General features: G+C 45.0%; 1 protein-coding gene across 1 annotated transcript in view; it reads right to left on the reverse strand.

Annotated features, from left to right (window-relative positions):
• ADGRF5 (adhesion G protein-coupled receptor F5) overlaps positions 1–25,743 on the reverse strand; it is a 74,650-nt gene that overhangs the window by 40,715 nt on the left and 8,192 nt on the right. Inside the window, exons 3-12 of the mRNA XM_019520690.1 lie at positions 17,913–17,979; positions 17,253–17,402; positions 13,985–14,112; positions 12,883–12,941; positions 11,416–11,564; positions 10,168–10,380; positions 7,785–7,997; positions 5,991–6,155; positions 5,635–5,853; positions 3,973–4,185 (exon numbers count right to left, since the gene is read on the reverse strand). Of these exons, the coding sequence (XP_019376235.1) occupies positions 3,973–4,185; positions 5,635–5,853; positions 5,991–6,155; positions 7,785–7,997; positions 10,168–10,380; positions 11,416–11,564; positions 12,883–12,941; positions 13,985–14,112; positions 17,253–17,402; positions 17,913–17,979 (1,576 nt within the window). The remainder of the gene's footprint in view (positions 1–3,972; positions 4,186–5,634; positions 5,854–5,990; positions 6,156–7,784; positions 7,998–10,167; positions 10,381–11,415; positions 11,565–12,882; positions 12,942–13,984; positions 14,113–17,252; positions 17,403–17,912; positions 17,980–25,743) is intronic.

Below are 25,743 nucleotides of genomic sequence, written 5' to 3' on the forward strand. Positions count from 1 at the left end.
CTCCCCCCAAATTTTGGTGTCATCAGCGAATTTAAACAGGTTACTTTCCACCCCATCATCCAGATCGCTGATGAAGAAATTGAACAGCGCAGGCCCCAGGACCGAGCCCTGGGGGACTCCGCTACCCACCTCCCCCCAGGTCGAGTATGACCCATCCACCACCACCCTCTGAGTGCGACCCCTCAGCCAATCTGCAATCCATCTGACTGTGTAGGCATCTATGCCACAGTCACCTAGTTTTTTAACTAGGAGGGGGTGAGAGACGGATAAATGTAAGATAAATATTTGCATTATGTTGTGGATTACTTGTGGCATAAATTTGACGTTGCCCAAAGATTGGAGTTTTCATGGCTGCTTTTGAGAGACTGCTTTGTGGCCTAGTAGATCTCCATCTTAAAGAAATGTTTCCTCATAGTGCACCTCAAATATTGCTTAATAGTATGCCCTTGCACCTAAACCCGTGGGCCATCCTGTCTTTTCCCTTTGTCTTTTAAATGTATTTTAAATATTTGTAGATGCTTATATTATCCACATGAACACTTGGGTTTAGTTACAGGGACCCAACTGAAAAATCTCACCCTACTTTTCAAACATATAAAAACAAAGGTCTAGGAAATGTTGGCAAACTGAGTAAAACGGATCTGAAAGTCACTGGTGAAGACTAATGGTGAAATCCCAGAAAACACTTTGATGACTTCTGTGCTCATACTACACACATTCAAATAAACGGTAAAATTCCCATTAACTGACAAAGAGACAGATCCTTCCAGATTAACTTATGCTTATTAGTATTAAGCTTTTGCCAAGCACTTCAAGAAAACTGAATAACAGATCCCTGCTAACAATCTAAAATGAGACCTAAAGCAATGATTAGAGGAAACAAAGGACAGTACTCCAGATGTGGCCTCACCAGTGTTGAATACAGAATAACCACTTCCTTTGATCAGCTGGCAACACATCTACCAATGCAGCCCAGAATGCTGTTAGCCTTCTTGGCAACAAGGGCACACTGCTGGCTTATATTCAGTTTATTGTCCACTATAACCCCCAGGTCCTTTTCTGCAGAGCTGCTGCCCAGCCAGTCAGCCCCCAGCCTGTATTGGTGCATGGGATTGCTCCATCGTAAGTGCAGGACTTTGCACTTGTCCTTGTTGAACCTCATGAGATTTCTTTTGTACCACTCCACCAATTTGTCTAGGCCACTCTGAATCCTAGCCCTACCCTCCAGCATATCTAGTATTCCCTCAGTTTGGTGTCATCTGCAAACTTGTTGAGGTGGCACTCTATACCAGCTTCCAGGTCATTGATGAAGAAATTGAACAAAACAGGCCCCAGGACCAACATCTGGGGCACTCCACTTGATACTGGCTGCCACTTAGACATTGAACCATTAATTACTACTCTCTGAGCCCAATGCTTCAGTCAATTATCTATCCGCCTTACACCCCATTCATTTTGCCTGTACTTCCTTAGCTTGTCTGTGAGAATGTTGTGGGAGACCATATCAAAAGCTTTGCTAAAATCGAAGTACATCACATCTGCTGGTCTCCCCACATCCACAGAGCCAAGTCACCTCATCACAGAAAGCAATCAGCTTGGTTAGGCAGGACTTGCCCTTGGTGAATCCATATTGAGTGCTCCTAATCTCCTTGTTCTCCTTCAAGTGCTTAAAATTGCGTTCCTTGAGGATCTGCTCCATGATTTCTCCAGGGCCTGAGGTGAGGCTGATTGGTCTGTAGTTCCCTGGATCTTCCTTTTTCTCTTTCTTAAATATGGGCACTATGTTTGCCCTTTTCCAATCATCTGGGACCTTCCCTGATCTCCATGAGTTTTCAAAGATGATGGCCAATGTCTCTGCAATCACATCAGCCAACTCCCTCAGGTGCATCCCATCAGTCCCATGGACTTGTACATGTCCAGCTTTTCTAAGTAGTCCCTAACCTGTTCTTTCATCACTGAGGGCTGCTCATCTCCTCCCTAAACTGTGCTGCCCAGTAGGGCTGTCCGAAACAGCACTGTTTCATTTCAACTTCAGTTTTGAGATCTGGAGGGAACAGTGTTTTGTATCGCATTTCATTTCGAGTTGAAACAGCTTCACTGTTTTGCTTTGTTGAAACAGTGAGGCTGTTTTGACGCTGTTTCGATGTTTTGCTCAACCATGGGCTGTGGAAAGGAACTCAGCCCAGCTGGGCTGAGTTCCCGACCCCAGCCCCATGATCGGGCAGGCGAAACTCAGCTGAGTTGACTGTCTGTCCCCTGCTGGATCTTGCACCAAGGATGGGAAGTCAGCCCAGCTGGACTGACTTCCCACCCCAAGCGCTATGGTCAAAACATTTTGACTATCCTTGTTCTGTTTTGACGGTATTTCAATGCCCTTTGTTCCGCTTTGATTTTGCTGTTTTGACCTTGAAATGAGTCGAAACTGTCGAAATGAAATGGCTGGCGAAATTTTGCACAGCCTTACTGCCCAGTGCAGTAGTTTGGGAGCTGACTTCGTCTGTGAAGTCTGAGGCAAAAAAGGCATTGAGCACTTCAGCTCTTTCTGTATCCTCTGTCACAAGGTTGCCTTCTCTAATCAGTAAGGGACCCACACTTTTCCTGGTCTTCCTCTTGCTACCAACATACTTATAGAAACCCTTCTTGTTACCCGTCACATCCCTTGCTAGCTGCAACTGCACTTTGGCCTTCCTGACTCGATCCCTGAATGCCCGAGCAGTACTCTTATACTCTTCCCTATTTGTTTGTCCAAGTTACCACTTCTTATCAGCTTCCTTTTTGTGATTAGTTTACTGAAGAGTTCCCTGCTAAGCCAAGTTGGCCTTCTGCCATACTTGCTAGTCTTCCTGTACATCACGATGGTTTGTTCCTGCACCCTCAGTCAGGCTTCTTTAAAGCAGTGGCTCTCAACCTTTTTTGTACCAGGCCCCATGTTTAAACATCGATAGGCAGTCCTGGCCCAGTGCCCCTCACTCTCGACATGCTGCCTCCTGCCCCCAGGTATGGGGCAGGGTGGGGTGTGTAAGGCATGGGAGGCCCCAAGAAGCCTCTTGTAGGCTGCAACTCTGCCAGCCTGCAATGGAAAATCTCCAATTTCCCATGTTTTTCTCCTTTAAAGGAAAATCTATTTTTAAAGTTTGTTCATGACCTTTTCATACATTCTTGCAACCCACTTTTGGGTCATGACCCACAGCTTTAAAGTACAGCCAGGTCTCTTGGACTCCTCTCCCCCTCAGTCTGGCTTCCCAGGGGATCTGCCCATAAGTTTCCTGAGCAAGCTGAATTTTGCTTTTCTGAAGTCCAGGGTCCTTACTCTGCTGCTCTCTTTCCTTCCTTTCCTCAGGATCCTGAACTCAGCCATCTTGTGGTTGTTGCTGCCCAAGTTGCCATCTACTGCTACATTCCCCACCAATTCATCCCTGTTTGAGAGCAGCAGGTCAAGAAGAGCTCAGCCCCTAGTCGGCTGCTCCAGCACTTGCACTAGGAAGTTGTCCCCATCACTCTCCAAAAATTTCCTGGATCGCCTAAGCATTGCTGTATTGTCCTCCCAGCAGATGTCAGGGGGATTGAAAACCCCCATGAGAACCAGGGCTTGTGACTGGGAAACCTCTGCTATTTATTTGAAAACAGCCTCATCCACCACTTCCTCCTGGTCTGGTGGTCTCTAGTACATGCCCACCACAACATCCCCCTTGTTGGTCTCTCCTCTGATCCTAACTTAGAGACTTTCAATAGGCTCATCTCCAGTTTCATATTGGAGCTCAGAGCAGTTGTATGACTTTTTTACATAAAGCACAACTCCTCCTCCTCCTCCTCTTCTCCCCTGCCTGTCCTTCCCGCACAGCTTGTACCCATCCATGACAGTGCTCCAGTCATGCAAGCTATCCCACAACGTCTGTTATTCCAATCACATCACATCATATGCGTTCAGAACAACTGTTTTGCAAGACCACTGGAAAACATCATATCTCTTACCAGCAACAAATATTTTGCTTTGAACAGTGAAAGTAACGGTGTAGTCTTCCATTTTGTCTGTGCAGCACTTCAGCTCCTGCTGGGTTTTGCACTTAATAAATGCTTCAATGGGATCCAGGAAAATGTTCTTCTTCAGAGGCAAAGGAACAACTTCAACAGTTGTACTGGCAGAACTTGGCAAGTTTTTTTGGAAGAATGTGCAGGTATAGGTACCTGAGAGTAACAAAACAGAAACACACCTCAGTCTATCGCAGTAGAATGCAGAACAGGACACGTAGAAAAATACCTGGATTGTTTTTAATGAACAAAAATCCCTGGATTGTATTTAGCTGTAGCTGCAGGCACAGGACACATTTACTGCATAGGAAATTAACTTTACTAGAAGCAAAATGGGGCAGCTACATGATGCACAGCCTACTGTGTAGCAAATCACTCTAATCTAGGGTACAGTTACCCTTTGAAATACATGTAGTAACTATACTATGTGGAACAGTTACTTCATAGAAGGTGCCAGGTATCCGTTGTGGGGTATCTGGACTGGCCAGGTGTTGCAGTATCCCCTACCCTGGGCATCTGAGTCTGCTTCTTACTCTGGAGAAAAATCTATAGTAAATTATTCTGGAGTAATCATGTTGAGCGTGCATGCTCTGTGTGGCTGTTTATTATGGGTTATATGCTATGGAGATATCTTGAGAGAGACTACTGAAGAAACCAGTCGGAAAAAGTGAACAATGGCCCTGAGACAGAGCATCTCTGCAAATACTCAGATCCAGAAGGGAAGAGAAGGGATCAAACTAGGGAAAGACTATGGATCTGGAAAAGAAAGGGAAGGGGGAAGAGGTTGTTTTGCCATAAGGGTGATAGACAGATGCGGGGAGAGGTAGAAACTGCAGGCTGTCTCTAAGTAAGTCCTATGCCTGCAGATCAGGAACAGGTAAAAAGTTAGGTAAGATCCACATGGTTCAGTGTTATCTTTAGCAATGTGCATGACTGCTGCAGCCCTGCTGCCAAAACGAAGCTGTGTAGTTTCTATGTATTACACCATTAATCACAGCTCTTAGAGAGGCACCAACAGTACAAACCGTATTTAGACTGTAAGTATCCAGAGCCTATGACCTGGATCCTGGTCTACAGGTTGGCATATTGCAAAACTCCACCTCAGGAGAAGTTGGCTGTGGAAGAACAGCCAGTGACACCTCGAGGGAGGACAGTAATACTGTGTGGCAAGTAATGGTGACACAGTTGTTGTATACAACTTTTCTAAGCTGCTGTTCAGCAAAACGTTAAAGTGTGGCCCAGTTTTAATCCGGCAAGTAGTCCCGGTAAAGGCATTCATGCCACTAGAATCACTTCAGTTCTTTTGAAAATCCCACTAAGCATCTATCTGCCTGCTTTGGTGCCTAAATACCTCTGTAAATTTGTCCCTGGGGAGTCAGTCTTGCTGAAAGTCAAATTGGACTGCTCAGGCCTGGACACTGGAAATATTTAGGTGAGTTAAGTTACTCTTATTTCAGCAGCCAAATGTTTGTGGATCTGGGCCTATGTGACTATGGGCTAAGTTCTGATTGACTTCTAAACCACCTCCAGTTGGGACTCCTAGTTTTCCAGTGGTTTGGTAACACGAGTTGCCCATGTAAACCAGGATTTGGAGCCTGCACTCACCGTTCCACTCCGGCGTAGCAGTCTTTACTGTGAGATTAGACACGGCTTTCTTCATGATGGTGTAAGTCTGGATGTATGGGTCGCCTTCTATTGTTGTATTAGTGGTTCCCGTCTGGATTTGCCAGCTGACTTTATTGTAATTCGGCACGTTACTGGTGCACGTTAGCGAAAAACTGAATCCCTCAGAGACACTTGTGGGTGGAGGTATCGTTACATGTGCTAGAAAATTAAGATAAATGACACATTATTAACAATGGCTTGTCATAATTAGTCTTTTGTCTGTGGTGCCATACGCAGGCCATACACAATAGGGAGAGGCAGCTCCTGCCCTGCGGTACTCTCAGGAGGTTCCTTACCTGTTTGTAAATATGTCACTCCGATGGATTTATTTCTCTGGGCCCCATTCCCAGTGCTCAGCTCACATGTGTATGTTGTCACAGCACCTGACTTGCTAGTGGGGCACTGGAAATCATAAATTTCAAGGAGATATTGAGTACAGTTGTCCTTGATGCTTTGAGTCCCTAGGGTAAAATAAATAAAGTTGTTTCTGAGGTCTCTCATATCCACAAGGACTTATGCTGCTGTGAAAAAGGCTTAAGTATCGAAACATTTTCTTTGGCAGTTTTTTAGATGGCACATCCTGAAGTTCACATTCAGCCTTTACTCAGGCAAACTTCACAGTGGCATAGAGTTCAGGATTGGACCCAAATTGCACAAGCTAGTAGTGACCCTGAAAAATGACCAAGCATCTTAGACCTCTTCTCCCACAACTAGGCAATCCTTACTCATGATGAGCAGAGCATATTTAGACAGTGGCGGCGTAACAAGGAGGCTGGAGCACAGAGTAATTGCCAAGCAAAGGGAGGCTTTTTGATTGCTAATGTGCAGCGCAATTGCACAAATAGCGACCATTTTTTTCTGCCCTCTCTTATTCAAGTCAGCACCTGGGGCAGCTGCTCCAGTCACCTTGTCCTAGTTATGCCACCTATTATTTGACTGCAGTCAAAAAATGTCAAATAGTTCATGAAGTCAAGAATGCCAGTAGATAGGCCTACCTTTTTATTGCATCACTGTAAGCAAGGGCAGGTGTAAGGGCTCCTTGCTGCTCAGTCCTGCAGGAGTCAGGACACACACGCGCATGAGCACACACACCCACACGCACACGCACACTCTCCCCCTCTCTCTCTCTCTCCGTGAGCAGATACCTCTTGCCCTACTCCTCTTACCTGAGCTCTTCTACCCTCCTTCCCCTTCCCCCAGTAAGCCAGGTAGGACTGCAGGAGCTACTCTGGGCTGAAGGAAGAGCCCAAAACCAACAGCATAGAAAAGCTTCCCCTCCTAGCCATCTGCTCTGACTGCAGGCATCCTGCAAAGAGCAAGATGCTTGAAACATTGGCCTCCTACCTACATAGCAGAGCTGCATTAAAGAAGTGATTTTAAAAGCTGCTATTTGTGTTTTCTCTCTTTTTCATTTCTTTTCTAATACATTTCGTAAGTGTTTAGGCTGACTGTGGGCTTTTGGGATAAAAGCCAAGGAAAAGAAGAACTGTTCAGTCTTGAAGATCATTCCCATTTACACTTATCTAACACTGATTAATTCATCATAATTTATTAGAATTTAATTTCATCGTTTCACGATAGCCATTAACTAACTTTTTTTTTGTAGTTAGCTAAAGTATCTATCCTATTGAAGATTAAAGTCTCTCTTGACATTGTTCAAAGAAATTCATGCTTAGAATTTGTGATCATTATTTAATACTATTTGACTGGTCAGTTGACTAACTATTTTTTGACTGATCAAGTACCCAACCCTGCTTGGATGCATGAGGGGAAGTTAGCAAGAAGGGTTTCAGATTCAGACCCTAAATAAGTATTTGCAGTAACACAGCCTCAAATATCATCCATTTGAACACTTACAGTTTCCAACCCTCTTTGGCAGCTGCAGCTGGCATAATTTAGAGCCGTCCCAATCAGCTATCTCAGTGTGATCCTCAAAGTAGACTTACATCAAGCATGAGGTAAAAGGGGATGTTTAACCTGGTTTTGTGCACCACCCCTCAACTTATGCTATGCATACAAAACAGCTGCATGTTTTCAGGTGCAAATACAGAGGGGAGATTTGGTATGGAAAAGAGTGTTTTTGAACTTACCTGAAATACGTAATCCGCTTACATGCCACCTTACATTAAATGACTGTAAACTTCTGTCAGTGCAGCAGGTGAGCAAGACATCGACCCTCTCACATACAACATCAATATTATCCGATGGTACAATGTTTATTGCAGCAACTGTTAAATTGTGGGTTGCTTTGTACAACACGTTGGAGGGTACAGCATGATCTTTAAACACGCATGTATAGGGACCTGTAAGGACATTTGGTTAGTCAGTTGGAACATTGTTTTGGGGGGAACAACAATACTGCACATAGTACTCATGTCTTCCAGACCCATCTCCTCCTGTGTACATCTCTCCGCCTCTTCCTTTCAAGTATACTCGTTGCCCTTCTTCCTGCTTTCTCACACCAGACTCCTTTTGGCCTTCTGCCCCACCCGGACGGCAGGATTGTTCTCAACTTCTTGTTTAAGCCCCACCTGTCCTCCTGTCACACTGCCGTGCTCCTCCTAGCACATAGCCGTGCTCCTTCTAGTACACTGCCATGTTCTTTGTCATTTCTTGCTTTGATTACTGGCACCTCATCTGCTCTGCCCTCTTGCATTCTCAACTGTCTCCTTAATCAGGGCCAAACACCGTATTTACTCAGATCCAAGATGAGGTTCTCCCCCCAACCTTGCTATTCAACATGGTGTGGGGGGGAAAGTGCCCCATCTTGGATTTGAGCACAATTGGGGGGTGGGGAGGAGGGCAGGTGGCTGCTGCAACTCCAACTGTAGCCCCAACCCAGGCTTGGGATTGGCATTGCAGATGTTGCCCTGCTACCTGTTCCCCACAGCCTCTGCTCCCTGCCACTGCCTTTGTCTCCCCCTTACCTCTTCCCCCCCTGCTGCTGCTTGACATGCTGCAGCAGCTGGGGAGATGAATTTTAGCACTTTTACACATTTTCCGTGTTTTAAATCTAATTATTGGGGGATTGCCTTAAATTCAAAGTCATCTTCGATTTGGGTTTATATGATACAAATGCAGAAAACCTTGCCTATTGCTGTGATCATGTTCAGCCTCTCTCATATTTAGCTTTTATGCAGAAATGCTCCCTGCAGATCGTAAAGCAATTTGCAAAGGAAGTATCATGGCTCCAAGATTTCACAGGTGAGATGGAGTGCCTTGTTCATCACACAGCAGGTCAGCATCAAAATCAGGACTGCAACTCAAGTCAAGAGTCTTAACCCCCAGACTAATGTCCCTCCATGTTCTTTCTCTCCCTAATACTAAACACTTATATATCACCTATTCGTATAGTGTCACAAACATATTAATTTATTACATAGCCTTAAGGTAGCATCTTCCAAGGTGTTATCTTGGCACTCTGTGGCTGTTTCATTAAAGCAAAGCAGAGATAAGTGCTGGGAGACACTAGATTTTCCTTCTATTTTTATAAATGAAATCAAAGAATCATAGAGAAGTAAGGGCTGGCAAGGACCTAGAGAGATCATCTAGTTGAACACCCTGCCCTGAGGCATCCCTATCCAAAATGCAAATCACCCCTTCCTCCTCCAGATGCTTGCAAATGGCTATCCTTAGCATACGCTCCAATAACATCACAGGTACGGAGGTGAGGCTAACTGGTCTGTAGTTCATTTTTGCCTTTTTGAAAGAGGAGCAGTACACTGGCCCTTTTCCAGTCCTCTGGGACCTGGCCTGTTTCCCATGACTTCATGCAGATCGTTGTCAAGGGCTTCGAGATCTCCTCTGCCAGTTCCTTCAGGACCTTGAGATGAAGCTCATCTGGCGCTACTGCCCCCGCCCCTTTCTGATACATGTGTCAGGGTGTTTTTAAGCCTCTCTGGAGTCATTAAGTGCTGGCTGCAGCTAAGGCTGGGGACTTCAACTGGGGTGTGCCAATTCTCCTGCTAGGAGTCAAGCCAGAGGTTCCTGGCTAGAGTTTTTCCCCTCCACTCAGGGTCAGACTGATCGCCATATCTGGGGTCAGGAAGGATTTTGACCCCCTGGTCAGATTGATACAAACTGTGTGGCAGGGGGGAGGGCAGCTGGGGGCAGCATGGCCCTTTACCCTGGACCTCTTGAGCATATATTGACAACATTGTATAGAAGAAGGACATTGGCTGCTGTGGTTCCCCTGCTTTATCTGTGGCAGGTAAGGATGCTAGGTCTGTGTTGTGTCCGGATTGAAAGTAGTCTTATGTAGAGTTACAGCTTTATGGGATGGTTTGAATAGAGGTGATCCTGCCTCAGGTAGGCGGTTGGACTAGATGACCTCTGGAGGTCCCTTCCAGCCCAACGTCTCTCTGATTCTATGACCGAACAATCAGGAAATGATCATGCTCATCTTTGTTTCTCTACAAAATTACTCACAGCCCCTTTGCATATATAGATTTAGCAAGAGCCATATAATCATACCACTGTCACTCTGTACAATGCTGGTAATTTTCAGTGCTGAGATTAACGTTTCTGTTGCGACTATTGTTTCAATTGAATGTCGGTCACTTTGTGAAACTACTTGTCCAGAATGATCCCAAGTTACGATCCCGGAAGCTATCTTTGTCCTGCATGCCATTATTACTGTATCCCCCTCGAAAAGGTCCTCAGGAAACACAGATAAGTTTGTTTGATCTGGTAAGGCAACAAGAAGTCTGTTGTATTGGTATTACTTCAACCAGTGCCGTAGCAACAAAGCAGAGCCCTTGGGGAAAAGGTACAACGGTAGCCCACCTTCGCCCCATGCACAGATCCCCCATGCTTGCCTGGCAGTACATGCAGCAGTGGGAGCCATCCTTCTCCCATCCCCATGCCCCCCAAATGAGCTGCTTGACCCACCCCAGCTAGGCAGTGCTTGTTGGTGCCCTTTCACTTCAGTGCCCAGGGTGGTCGCCCCACTAGCCCTGCTCCCGCTATGGCACTGACTTCATCTCATATTGACTCAGTGCCTCCTGTCCCAAAAAAACCCCAAATGCTTTGCAAACTAGATATGGTCAGCATCACTGAATTTTATAGCACTGATATGCATTTACCTCTACAAGGCATCATATGACGTATGACAGAATAATGCCTAGCCATTGAATAAAATAATGCCAGTGGATGCTGTCCTGTCCCCGATTGCTCTGATTGCTAAAATGACTTGCCCACAGTGAGCCACCAGGACAATGATAGGTTTATGCAAAGACTCCAAATCTCCTGAGTCACAATACCACACTGCCTCTCATGATAGTGACTGGTTTCTACCAGTGGACTGGCAATGTTGGTCAGAGATACCACTGCAAATCCCAGCCCTGGTGAAATGTATTTTGAGAGTCTTACCAATCCGGCAAGTGCTGGGGATCTGACCTGTGCTGCCTCAGTACTCAGCCATTAGCATATGAGGTTCTGTCATGATAACCCCTCACCATGAACTGCACAATATTCAGCTTATCTCCCATGGAGGGACTGTGCTGGGATTTAGTGATGAATTTACAGGAATGTTGTTGTCCTGGGAGACACTGGGGGTAAATGTTCTTGGCTAGCCAAGTCTTTCATTTCATTCCCTTCACAAAAGCTGAGCTCTTTGGAAGATCTGGTCTAATGTATTCAACAGCAAGAGACAGTTGTATATACATTGCCTGCAAATGTGAAACTAAATTCATAGTACAAGTGCTGCAGCTTAAGTCTTACCAGTTATTACTGCTGAAACAACAAAAGAATCAGGGTTGATCATATAGGATGCATTTATTGACTTCACTACATCTCTGTTGGCATTTTCAAGTTGGTCTAATGTCACTGAAGCTGTTTTTACATCATAGTCCACAGAAACATTTCCAGACCTAAACAGATACAAGCATTTAAAGAGTAGTTATGTTTTAGGAAAGTGCTAATACTTGTCTTTTAGGGCATGTATGGATGTGTGTTGGGAATTGTGGGGGAGAGGGGGAGTGCTTTGAGAGCTGCTCTAATTAAAGTGCCTGGAGTATCACGTGTATCAGTGTCCCCATGGTGAAAAATGATGTTGGGGATGCTTTAACTAAAGCTCGTCAAACTAGCTTTAGTTAAAGCACCCCTGCTGCCATTTTTCAGCACAGGGATGCTGATACACATGACGCTAGAGTTTGCTGGAGTGAGGTAATTACCATGCTCCAGCAGACTCAGTTAATCAAGTCTGCTTTAACTAAAGCTAATTAAAGCTTTAGTTTAACATGTGTCCCTGTACTGAAAAATGGTAGCAGGGGCACTTTAACCAAAGTTTGTTTGACTAAGGCTGTAATCACAGCATGTCAGAGCAGCCTCACTGCATGTGTATAGGTGCTCTTAGTCAATATTTCTTATATTCAAAGCTGAGAGCAAACAAGCTGCCTAGGGAAGCTGGGGAATCTCTTTCATTGGAGGTTTCCAAGGGAAGGATGGACATGCATATGACAAGGGTGATGACAACAGTGACTCTCAGGTCCTGTCTGACCACCTGATTCTGAAATCAACTAATGGGACTGTACGACCCTCTCATGAGCTGTTTTTGAGTTCACATACATTGAATGGAATACACTTGTGCTTTAGAGGTAGCAGGAGGCCCAAGAATAGCCTTGGTCCTGTTTGGAGCGTTGAAGCGGTACAGAAGCCATTGTACAAGCACCATTTTCATGCTAACTTTGGAGATTCCCATCTGTCTGCATTCCTACTGGGACGTGTCTATGGCATCTTTGCAGAGGTCTCAGGAGCTCTGCTCTTGAGTGCAATGCATCCACCTTCTCTGCAGGTGCTAAATCTGGAAGGGATGTAGCAGAGCCCCTCTCCAGGCATACTTCCTCCGCTGTTGACATGCTCAAGGTCTCTGTCTCCAGCATGCTTCAGAGCATCAACAGAACAGCTTCATCTCCTCATTCCTGGCAGTTGGTGTAGGTACAGTGGGGGTGGAGAGGTGGAGCTTGCCGGAAACCAGAGCTTCAGAGACCTCTGCAGAGACAGCATGGGGACCTCACCATTGCATTCAGCCCCAGAAACTATTGCCCAGTTCTGGTCAACTCCTGTTTTGGTGTTTCCTTGGGAAAGCATGCAAACAATACACCCAGACAAAGGCAAAGCTGAAACACCCCATCAAACACCAAGGCAAAGGGGCTCTTGTTTGTCTGCAAAAAAACCTAGTTTCCTTACCTGAAGCCTGTAACTGTGGTTGATATAAAGCCAGGCAAATGTTGATAGGCATTTTTAAACTAGAAAGAAGAAACACAGTGCACAATATGAATCCTCTGCATGTTTTGACAGAGCTTAACATATTTCATTTCTAATCAGAGCACTGACTTGGTCAAAGAATCAGTATTCACTCTGATACAATTTGGTCGGTGCCTGTTTCACGTCCACTGATTTCAATGGAGTTATTCCTGATTTAGACTATCTTAATGGAGATTAGAATCAGGGCATATTATTTTGCATTTGAAAGCTTGTCTGCCTCTGCCCCAACTATACAGTTGGCCCAATAAAAGAAATAATCCTTAGGAATAATTTGACATTTTCAGTGTCTTTTATGCTGGAGCATCCTGAATACTTTACTGTGTACCTGCTTCAGTGAAATCAATGGCAATTTGCTCATAGATAATGGGAGTGGGAGATGGTTATCATGGGACTTGCACAGGTCACCTTCTTAGTGTCTTTGGTCTTCCAACATCCCTGTGAGACAGAAAACTGCTAATGGGCCTGTTTTATATAGAAAGAACTGAGACAGATATGTCCACATTGAACATGGTATGGGATTGTTAACTTTGTACAAGTGCCAAATACAGGAATTATGTAGCAAAGTGCTGTTTAGGTCTGTTAAATGAAACAGGATTCTGCATCTGGCCTCTGTTTCCTATTTTGCTATGGGCCTGCTGGGTGACTTTGGCAAAGACACTTCTGCGTATGCCTTGGTTTCCTCAGCTGTAAAATGGGGGGACTAGTTACCTTCTCGGTGAAGTCCTTTAGATCTGCAGATAAAAAGGACTATACAAGACCCAGGTATTATTAATGTCTACTAAGTTTCCAAAAATAGATATGTTGAGAAATTCTATTACTAGCAGTCAATGCTATAGGTTCTTGCTTGCTTTTTAAATTTGATTTATTTTTTACCAGTCTTTGCATCTACCAATCACCAGGGTGTATTTTTTAATGCTGCCATTATTCATCAAGCAAGAAACCCACTCACTGGACACCAGCTGCTAACAGAATGAAGAGAAATATCTTTTGCAAATTAAATTGATTGTAAAAGCCAAAGACGTACTGCATATTCAAAGTCGCGTTTGTATTTCATATAGAGATCAGAAGAGGTATTCCTGAGGGCATCTTGAAAATTTATATTGAGTTTGACTGACATTTTTATTGTGATGGACTTGTTCATAGGCGGGACGTCTGTAGAAAACACAAAACAAAACAGAAATTTTCAAAATAAAATTCTCTCAAGGTCAAGTCATCTCCTAGCTTTGTGTTCAAATTTCTTTCACTTTCCATTCATGCCCAGATCTCTCAGCTTGCCAAGACTTGGTTGTCTGACAAATAAGGCAAAGTGCATAGTTCATTGGAAATAATGGAAAGACTCCCTCTTCCAGGCCCATATTGCTGGGCTAAGACCCAAACCAATGGATAAAAGAGAATGCAAGGTGCTTAACATGCTGTGGGATTTTCTGATCATGGGCTGTCAGAGAGGAGTGCAATCCTTCTGAAAACTGTACCTCCCTTTGTTTTAAAACTGTGGAGACAGGAAAGGTGATATTATATTTTCGCCTGGTTATCTACATTTCCAAATTTTGTCATCTTCATGGCCATCAAAGGGCCAACAAAGCCAAAAAGTCATAGAAGAGTAGAGTTGAAAGGATCTCAGAAGATCAGCTAGTCCAACTCCTTGCTCAAGGCAGGATCATTCCTTTCTAAACCATCGTATACAAATGTCCATCTAGCCTATTCCAAACAACCCTCTTGCACAGTTACCAGGCATAATGCCCCCAAACACTGAAAATGTCATGACTTGCCACGGGTAAAGCAAGAGGATGTTCTGCCATTGCAGGTCTGTTAAAATACACTGGAGAGATCCAAGGAAGAGGCTCACACTCCCTGTTATAGAGGAAGGCAAAACCCCTCTCAGTCCAAGCTGATCTCACCATGGGGTACAATTCCTTCCTGGCTTCAAATGCAGTGATCAGCCTGACCCTGAGCAGGGGAGCAAGACCTTTTAGTTGGGAAAGGCAGAGCCATGTAGAAGACCTAAGCTGGTGCTTAGATGACTAGGATGGGAACTGAATGTCACCCCAAGCCCTAGAAGGCAAGATTTGATTTGGCAGTTGGGATCCTAAGTGTTTCAAGAAATCATGAGTCAGGTGTCATCATGTCACGAGTTTGGCTAAAAAGTCATGAATTTTAAAACAATAAAAACAGTGGGTTCCTCTTACCTTCTGTTTTTTTAGAGTATTTGGTCACATTTTTAAGTCTTCCTCTGAAGTCCTGATAAGCAGAAACTTACTTTGTATTCATGAAAGCTGAGATACCCATGTAATCCCATGAGTCCAGGAGTGGGGGGCTTCAGAGAGAACACCAAACATCTCAAGACTCATGATTAAAATCATGAAAGAGAGCAATACTGGATCATGATCCAATTGAAGCCACTTGGCTCAAAATGTAGCATTATATACTGGGATGTGTATTCAGCAAGATGGGATTTACAATTAAAAATATGAGTCACAACACATCCCGTAGTGTAGCTCCATGTATCGTGTTTGATCCATGTGCCACATTTTGGCCAGCACTGATATATAGTGACATCCTATCTCTCTCCTAATCAGGTTTCATACTGTAAGATGATCAACACAACCATACATCCTTCTTACTTCCAGGCTGTGGCTGACATAAGGTCCTTGAAAAGGCAATTGTATAATACAGCCACAGGTCTCCTCTGGCGCTAGGGTGGTAGAGGGACAGGTTGCATTGGCTCGGTATGCTGCACCTGGCCATTCATACCCCTCTTCACAAAAACAGCAGATCATTTTCCCCATGGAAATACACACTAGTGTCAAACAGAAAACCTATGATAGTGGTGGGTTAGAGGCTAAATTTTGCATATCACAATTCCCTTAGACATATTTACCCAGCTATACTATTTTCAAAATGTTTAAGCAGTGCAGGAGGTATACGAATGCCTATATGATGGCTTGTATTATTAATTACAAATGGCAGACTAAAAAGGCATGTCACACTTGTTCAAGGATCAGTTTGATTTACTGTAAGTGTGACATTTATTTAAATATATAGCACAGACTGAAAATTTCCCCAGTGCCAACTTCTAGGTCTGTTGTCTTTTATCATAGATAAAAGCCCCAGGATCAATTTAAGGTCAGCTATTAACCACTGGATCTAAAAGCTGGTAACACTGGTTTTCTATGACACACAGAGCTGGATCATATTCTATATATCTGGTGTCTAATTGTGAGTTCCTGAAAAACAGCTCACGCCAAAGGGGGATGGGTCCTGCTCACTGCTTTTTTGTGCCTTAGTCTTAAAGCTGAGATGATGTGCTACAAAAGTAGGCACTTTTTAGGAACATGAGGGTAGAATAAGATCACACTTAAGTGTTTAATAGATGGAACAGAATCTGGTCTCTAGGGTTTTTGTCTAGTAATGCTGGTTAATAAGAAACCGACCATTAAAATTATAGCACATGTCTCTCTCTTGAACTTTAAAATGCAACATGATTTCAATAGGCATGAAGTTATGCATCCTTCATACCACTGGCTGCTAATCTGAAGTTAACTCTCCAAGCGACAATTCTCAAAGTGACAACAGAACAGATGGCCAAAATGGTTTTAGTAAATCAGATATAGCTCAGAAATACTTTGGAAACCAGCACACACATTGCGTGCTGGTATTTTGTGCAAGTATGCACTTCCTTCCACTCCTCTTGGACCTGAGATAAGGAAGAAGAAAACAAATTCCAGACCCAGAACTATTATAAATACTTTGCATGCTTATATGTTATCAAATATATTAATTAGTCAACATATTCTGTGGCTCTGATTTTGCATAATAGCAGCAGAGGACAAAGCCTCTACAGAGCATTGTCCTTTAATATTGCCTTTAGGATTTCCATCAGGAAAAAAATTTTGCCTGAAAAATGGTTGTTCTTGTTAGGGTTAAAACAAAGCCTCTTTGAGTGACTTACATTCCAACTGTGAGTTTGTGGGAAGTAAACACTACATTAATCAGAGCTCCAGCTTCCTGAATTGTTAATCAGACTACTTCTTCATAAAAACACAAGATGCTTTAGCATGGGGTTTCTCTGATCTGTCCCTTCTGCGGGAACAGAGCGCCATTCGGCATACTGCCTGCGGCAGTGTTTTGTGAAGCAGCAATGTGGAAGGCAGAGGACAGAACATGCTGTCATCTGTTCATGTCTCTGAACCGGCAGCTCTGCTCTTACTGATGTCTACATGAAAATGCAAAGGCAATCAAATCATGGACAAACCCCTGTACTCCACAAGACATACAGATAACAAGAGACGCACCTATTGTAACTTTTGAAATGGTTATCATCGAATCCGAGGTGTTTATTGAGATTGGCAGACTAAGGTTCTTGAAATAATCTTGGGTTGGTGTCAGTGGACTTGTGAAACTTAATCCAATATTGACAAGGTATGCCGAATGGGACTGTGGAGCTGTGGAAAGAAATATGATGAAACTGAAATGTCATGTGTTAAAGTGGATTATAATAACAGACTTGCAACCTGATTTCTCTATTGTTCACAGCTGTTTAACAGTAATGATAGCTTAATGAAAGGTTTTGCCTGGGCAAATGGCTATCAGTCAGGCCCCTTTTTTCAGCAAATGGTGCATGTATCTGCATGGGAGTGCTCTCTCTGCCTACTCAGCTGACCAAGGGCCTGGTCCTCTCTTTGAACCTCAGGCACAAAGGATGGAAAGCAACAGAAAAATAACTTATATGGCCTGAAATCTGTCAAAGTGAAGGGGGTAGAGTTAAAGTCCCCTTTGACACAAAGAAACACATGGGCTGTGCCTCACAAATGATTATCCATAACCCAGAACTGCTAAGGGCTCCCTCCATGCTTGATCGCTGCAATCCACACTATTGAGAAATGAAGCCCTGAGAAAGCTGCTCTTCTGTCACGCACAAGGAACCACTGGCTCTTCAGGTCAGTGATACACACCCTGCCGCTTCTGCCTCTGCGGCATGGTTTGAAAGTTGTCCTCTTCAATTCCATTTTCACCGGTCAACTGAAAGAAGAAAAGCATAGTTAGAGCCATTGCCATTTGTTTTGTTGCCAGAAAGCCAATCTGAACGGTTCAGAAATTATCTTCTCATCTTTTCACATAGTAACACAAGCAGTGACATAACGCTAAGTAGGGCTGTGCAGGGCTTCAGACTGTGCTTCAGATCCGGAGAAGCTTTGGACGCTTTGGTGTCTGAAGCAGCACATCCGGGTTGAAGCGCTGGCTTTGTTCGGCTTCCCGAAGTGGTTCGGAAAAGATTCGGAGCCGCTTCAGAGATCCGGCTATAGGGTATAAAGGGGAATCAATGAAATATCTATAACTTGGTTGCTTTTTGTCTTATTTGGATGAGATTTGTAAGGATGGTAGCCTCTGCTAAGAGCATGAAGTATGCCAAGTCTCAAGAAGATTGGTGTAGGGCTTCAGGGGGAACTGCACCCCAAATATTTGAAAGCAAAACTTGTGTCACGTCTATGCATTACAACACATGCGGGTGAAAACTGCAGGGGTAGTGGCCCCTGGTGAGGCCAAAAAGCTTGCCAAGTTTCAAGGTGATAGGTGCAAGAGGTTGGGGGGAACTGCACCCCAAATTCTTGAAAGCAAAACTCATGTCACGTCTACATGTTACAACACGGGGGGGGAGGTCAAAACTGCAGGGGTGGTAGACCCTGGTGAGGCTACAAAGCCTGCCAAGTTTCAAGAATATCGGTGCAGGGGTTGGGGAGGAACTGCACCTCAAGCTGCCGACAGGCAGAACTTGTGACATAAATGACCCTGTGTGTGTTAAAGTGCAGTGGGCTGAAAATTGCAGGGGTGGTGGCCCCTGCTCAGGCCACACAGCCTGCCAAGTTTCAGGGAGATAAGTGCAGGGGTTTGGAGGAAACTGCACCTCAAGCTGTGGACAAGCAAAACTTGTGACATGGGTGACAGTGTGTGTGTTAAGGCGCAGCAGGGTAAAAGCTGCAGGGATGGTAACCCCTGCTGCAGCCATGAAGCCTGCCAGCTGTCGAGGAGATCGGTGCAGGGGGTTCTGGGGCCCTGTACCCCTAGCTGCTGACAGGCAAAACTCGTGACATGGGTGCTTGTGCAACTGACTGTCTCTGTGTTGGGGACAAACAGACTGTCTTGAAGAGCTCACAACCTCATTTTAAATGGGCCCAACTAATAGCAGTACAAAATGGGGGAGGTGGGACAAGGAGTGAAAAGGCTGAAGTAATAAGATTATGTTTTTTATTTTCTACACAAACATCTAGAAGGCTCGGTTAACTGATTTTTATGATAAACTAGCCTATCGTATTTTTGTAGGTAAACCTTTTCTTATGTAATAACGTAATACTTTGCATTTAAAGCTCCCTTCTTATGTCAAACCCAACATCAAAACTTTCATTGATTTAAGTTCCAAGAAGATTAATCCTATTATTATAGATTAAGTAGAGGTGAACATGTTTATTAAAGACAACTATCTTTAACAAACTCAATAAACTCTTTCTTATTAAAGAACCAAGCAAGAGCGGTTGCTCCCTAACGAAAGGAAGACTCCAGGCTGTCAAATGACAGATGATGAGAGACAACCGGTGCAGAGACTCCCACTTGAATGCATTTTAATTACAGAATGACTCCATTCCACAGGTCACCTGGAAATTCACTGAGGCCAGAACAGCAGGGAAAGGCTGACTCCGCAGTCAATGAACAAAATTTGGTGAAAGATGTGAATTAAAGTTATGAAGCTTCAAAAATAACCCACATGTGTAATCCAGTGTAATGCATCTATACAGGTTTATACGATGGAAGATAAGCCTGATTTATTAGGCCTCTGCCACTGTAATATCTGCTTCCAGTAGTCTTTCATGTCTTTATTCTTATAACACATCCATGAGGTAGGTAAGTGCTATTATTCCCATTTTATACATTTAGACTGACTAAAGGCTAAGGCCCAGATTCTGAAAGAGATTGACATGGTCTAGTTCCTGTATAGTTGGAATTCAGGTGCATTTATCTCAGGGGCAGATTTTACATGGCCCCTCCAACTCTCATCTTCTATGATTCTATGAGAGACAACAAAGGATAAATATGACAGAGAGACAGAGATATCTATAGATATATAGAGAGATATATCCATATATCTATATAGAAATAGATATCTATATCTATATCGATATAGATATTAGGGCTGTGTGAAATGGCACCGTTCCATTTTCACTTGCGTTTTGAGGTTTTGACGGAACAGCGTTTTATTTTGAATTTCGTTTTGATTTGAAACTGCTGTTCCATTTCGTTTCATTGAAACGGTGATGCTGTTTTGATGTTTTGCCCATAGGCTATAATGGGGAAGCTTGAAATAGCCTTTCTCATCCAGCAGGCAGATTGGGCCCCCACTCCGGGAGGGCTGCGGGGGATCTGCCTGCCAGATGAGAGAGGGATGCCACCTGAGACCAGGGAGCTGGGGAAGAGAAGTGAGGCCCATCACTCAGTTCCCCTCCCCAGCGCTGGGATCAACTGGGGAAGGGAACTGGGGCTGAGCTGAGCACTACCATCAGGCTGGGGAAAGGAACTCAGCCCAGCTGAACTGAGTTCCCCTCAGTGCGACCATTGGGCTGGAGCAACGAGGTCAGAGGGGAACTTTGCTCAGCTGGGCTGATCAGTCTTCCCCAACCCAATCATCGAGCTCAGTTCCCTTCTCCAACACGACTGCAGCACTGGGGAGGGGAACTGAGCTGGGGCTCAGTTCCTTTCCTCTGCACTCTGATTGGCTTCCCATAGGTGGGGAGAGCCAGGGCTATGCTCCCTGCCTGGCTGAGCCCGGAGCCACTGGAAGCACAGCCCTGGTCCTCCCCTGTCTCCCACCCCCTGGCTGCTTCGAAACTTGAAACATTTTGAAAGTTTTAAAAAGTTGCGACTAGCCTCATTTTGTTTTGAGGCTGTTTCAAAGCCCTTTGTTTCATTTTGATTTCACTGTTTCGAGCTCAAAGTGAGTCGAAACAGTGTCGAAACGAAACAGCCAGTGAAATTTCGCACTGCTCTAACAGATATCTATATCGATATAGATATATATATCTGAACACAAGCTGTGCACACACTTGCTTGGTAATGTAGAACTGTATGATTATATGGATGAGAAATTATATGGTAAGGAATTACTCCAAAAATTTAGAGTGCTTCAGCCAAAGATTTTTGCTGTTTACTCTTACACGAGTTCATCACTAAAATAGAAGATAAATCTATAAAGTGGAATGGTTGATTGTCTATGTCTTGTTGAACGACGACAGACTAAAGAGTGTTCGGTGCTCTGCAAATATCAACTGGTTTGACAGGCGCTCTACAGGGCATAGATCACTTATACTGGCTAATTATCAGGGGCAAATTCCACTGTGTTTTACTAGGTGTGCGCATTTGGCAATGACTAATTGTGCTTGAACACATGATGAATTAGTGTTTTATGAACAAATCAGTGGGATGCTTGCAGGGATTCAGTGTATCAACTCTAAGAACTTTATGGTGAGGCCCCAAGGTCTGGAACAGCCTGCCATCGGAGGTGGTTCAAGCACCCATAGTGAACACCTTCAAGAACAAATTGGATGCTTATCTTACTGGGATCCTATGACCCCTGCTGACTTCCTGCCCTTTGGGCAGGGGGCTGGACTCGATGATCTTCTGAGGTCCCTTCCAGCCCTAATGTCTATGAAATCTATGAAGTTGACCCTAGGATGAATTAACTCAATTTGACTGTAATTGATTTTACAAGGTAGGCAGCTTCAGAACAAATTAAGAGACTCATGCCAGTAATCCCAAGAACCTGTTCGTTAGAGCACCTAGCTGCAAGGTGCAAGACCTGCCTCCCACTGCTTGCTAAAAATCAGGCAGAACAGAGGTTCAAACCTGGCTCTTCTGCCCCCAGACAAGTGCTTTAGTTGTTAGGAGATTGAGTATGTGAGGAGAGAATGGTTCTTAGCTAGTTGTCTTGTGTCAGGGGTTAGATTCAGTGAGAGCTCACCAGGCTGGGGCCCACCACCAAGGCAGGTGGAGGAGCCTCTTGGCTGAGATTCCTGCCAGGGCTTGGTCTTTAGGTAGGTCGCTCAGCAACTTGGGTGCATCAAAGCATAAGTAGCTTGGCATATGCTCACCAGTGGAAACCTGGGCACCAGCTGGATGGGTGTTTTGAGGAGCTCAGCTGTGCCAAACGCAAGGCTCACAGGAAGTCTATGGCACAGTAGAGAAGTGAACGTAAGAAATAGGGATCCTCCATCTCCATAGACAATTGGCCTAGATGAGCCTGAGGTCCCTTTTGGTCTTATGAATTTATGGTTGCCCCTAGCTCAGGCACTAACCGCTAGGCCAAGTTTCCTGCCACTAGAGCCCCCCTCTGCATCAATGCGGGGGCACGACAGAGTCTTTTCACAGCAGAGAGGGGAAGTCGTAGCAGTAGTGGGACGATGCTGCCTGCGAGTCCCCTGCCCCATATGACTCCTGCCAAGGATATGGATGCAGAAAGGGGGAGCTTGGGCTCCTGGAAGCTTCAGACTGAAATAGAGAAGTCAGCCCAGATAGGACGGGATTGGAAAAGGACACAGGGTTGAGGAGATGGAGTTATTTGGCTTGTTTAAAATCTCAGTGTCAGGTCCACCCACTCCTAGAGCGCTACTGCAGACTTTATCAGGGGTTTTCCCCTCCTGTAAAGGACCATCCCAGTCACTTGCAATCTTTTGCCTTCAGGTCAGGCAGCAGCTCAGCCACTGATTTCACCAGCTTTCCTAGCCTGCGTTAATCAAGGCAGCAGTGGCAGAAGAGACAGCACAACCAAGTTCACCCAGAGTGCAGGCCAGCACATGCAGAACGTGTTTTTACACTCTGCCCCAAAATACATTGTCATCTTTGTTAGCAAGAAGGGCTAAAAACAAATAGAGACAGGAAACTCATGGTGCTGCCAGTTTGTTGAAGCTAGCTAAGACATTTATTTACAGAGGTGCTGAATAACTTGGCAGCTCTTAAGACACCTCTTTAAATCATGGAACCATCTGAGTGTGATTAGAGCTGGTCCCTGAATATCACAATTCACAAGGGATTTTTTTTTTCCCTTCAAAAATGGTACTTGCCTTTAGCCTGGCTAAATTTTTCTACAACTGTTACAAGATATTGACTGACCTAAATCTGCTTCCATCCCCCTAGCTTCAGACAGGTGAAGTAGCCTTCGGTTCCTCTTCTGATCTACTGCATCAGTAACTGTCATATTTTACCCTAGGGCTAGGGACAGACATTACATATAAACCAGTTTAAGTGATCAGAAACTGGTTTAGACCTGTAACAGAACAGAAGTTCAGTGCACATAAACTGGTTTGAAGATGGCTGAAACCGGTTTGAGATAAACCTGGTTGAATGTAGTATCAGACTTAACCGATTTGGGTCAAACCAATTTATGCAATGTCTGTTCCAGACCCCTTCCTGGTTTAAACTAAATCCCAGCATCCCAGCATGCTCTCTGGGCTGGGTAGGGCTCTCTGCTCCACAGCTGAGCTGCCCCTCTCCTCTGCTCCCTGGCTGGAGGTCGGCAGAGACTGCAGGTAGAAGGTGCATTGAAGGTGCTTTAGTTCGAAAGCGTGCTGCTGCCATTTTTTGCACACTGACACACATTTCGCCACTTATACAACTGCACGCGGAGCAGCGTAGTTCACATCAGCTCACGTGCAGAGCAGACTCAATGAATCAAGTCTGCTCTGAAGTGGCAGATCTCCAGTGCACTGCAGGACAAAAAAGTATGTGCATGGGACTGGTAGTTTTCTATTTATGTTCCCTGGGCACTGCTTCCAAGACACGAGGAGCACAACAAAGTCTCCAAGAGTATCCATATAGCTGCTGCCCAGCCTTAGTACATAGAACAAGGAATTAAGCTCAAGTATGTTAAACCTCCTAGAGCCTAACCTGGTGAGAAGCCAGTTAAAACAAAGAATAGCTTCGTTTTCACTGAATGAATTGAATTAGGGCTATATTGCTGACTGCAGTGGGTTATTCCTGCAGCCTCTAAAGTATTTTATTCCTCTGTCTATGTCTTAACATTGTAAAGGCCTACTGTGGTGCAACAGTCTCTTAAGTTGTTCCGATTCAGCCCAATGGATATGACATGGAAGAGAGACGCAAGAGAGAGGCTGCTCTATTCTTAGTTTTCTCACTGGGTGCACACAGATGTTACATTTAGATTGACCTAACTAGGGTTAAGTCAATCTAAATTCCCATCTATACAGGCATTAGGGGCATTCACCTGAGTAGGTGAACTAACTTAGATGGGGAACAGGTTAACCTCATCCAGTGAACATCTGCTCATTTTTGGAGTGTAGTTCCAGGGTTGGGAAAACCCAGCCACTCACCCCAACCCTGGGGCTGTGCTCTTCCTATGCCTCTGACTAGGCTTTTTTAACCCTTGGACTCTCCCACCCCCAGACAGACAACCTCTCCCATGGACCCACCAACCCTCCCTGAAACCACCATCCCTCCCAATCCTGTCAACCCCCTCCCCACCGGACCCACCAACCCACCCCTGGACCCTCTAGCTTGATCCTGCCTGCCCCTCCCCACCACCCTGAGTTCTCTGCATGGCTCCCAGTGCCAGCAAACATTTGTGCGTGTCGCTCCCAGTCTACGATCATGCAAGTTAAAGTGAACCATATAGTCATAGACTGACGGTGACAGACTTTTGCATACACTTGTTGTTTGGGGAAGACCTCATATACCTCAGTCCAGGGCTTTGTTGTGTAGGTACCATGCCAAAGAGCGCCTGGATGAGGCATACTGGCCCTGTTCTGCATGCATTCGTTCCTACAACAAAAGTAACGTAGCCATCTTAATGTGGTGCTGATACCTGCCAATAAGACCTTCTTAGATGCCTGTTTCTCAAAAGAGTGTATTGGCATATGCCAAGCCCTACACTTTGCAGAGGTGGCAGGCATAAAGCAGCTGCAACGTGGCTTACTCTGGTGATCCCTGACATGGTACGGAAGTAAAGTATATGTGTCTTCAGTTTCCCCCACCCATGAAATGGGAACCAGGAATAGGGGTCTACTCAAATCGTGGAGTAACTAAACAGTTCTCACAGCTTGACTGTGGCATTAATAGCAAATTCAACAGATATTTCCTGGGTGTGTTCTGGAAGCTCCACCCCGCAATGCTGATTGGCGGGGAGGTCCCACTGGGGGAGGAGGCACGAGGAACTGCCACCATCTTGTCTGTTGGCCTTCCTGCCACCCTGCCAGCTGGCACCTAACTCCCCCAACAGGTGCTGGGCTGCAGCAGCAATGAGGACCACTGGGTCCAACTGGGGAGCCAGAATTTTAGTTTTATAGTTTCATAGTTGGTCAGGTCAGAAGGGACCTGAGCAGATCATCAAGCCTGACCCCCTGCCATGGGCAGGAAAAAGCGCTGGGATCAAACGACCCTGGCTAGGTGATTATCTAGCCTGCTTCTGAAGACCCCCAGGGTAGGAGCAAGCACCACTTCCCTTGGAAGTTGGTTCCAGATCCTAGCCGCCCTGACTATGCAGTAGTGCCTCCTGATATCTAGCCTAAATCTACTCTCCGTCAACTTATGGCCATTATTCCTCATTACTCCTGATAGTGCTCGGGGGAACAGGGACTCTCCCATAGTCTGCTGGTCCCCCTTGGCCAGTTTGGAGACAGCCACCAGATCCTCTCTCAGCCTTCTCTTGTGGAGGCTGAACAGGTTCAGGTCCCATAGCCTCTCCTCATAGGGCCTGCCCTGCTATCCCCTGATCATGCGAGTGGCCTC

Source organism: Gavialis gangeticus, unplaced genomic scaffold (genome assembly GCF_001723915.1).
Source record: "Gavialis gangeticus isolate Ggan-Ray unplaced genomic scaffold, GavGan_comp1, whole genome shotgun sequence".
NCBI lineage: Eukaryota > Metazoa > Chordata > Crocodylia > Gavialidae > Gavialis > Gavialis gangeticus.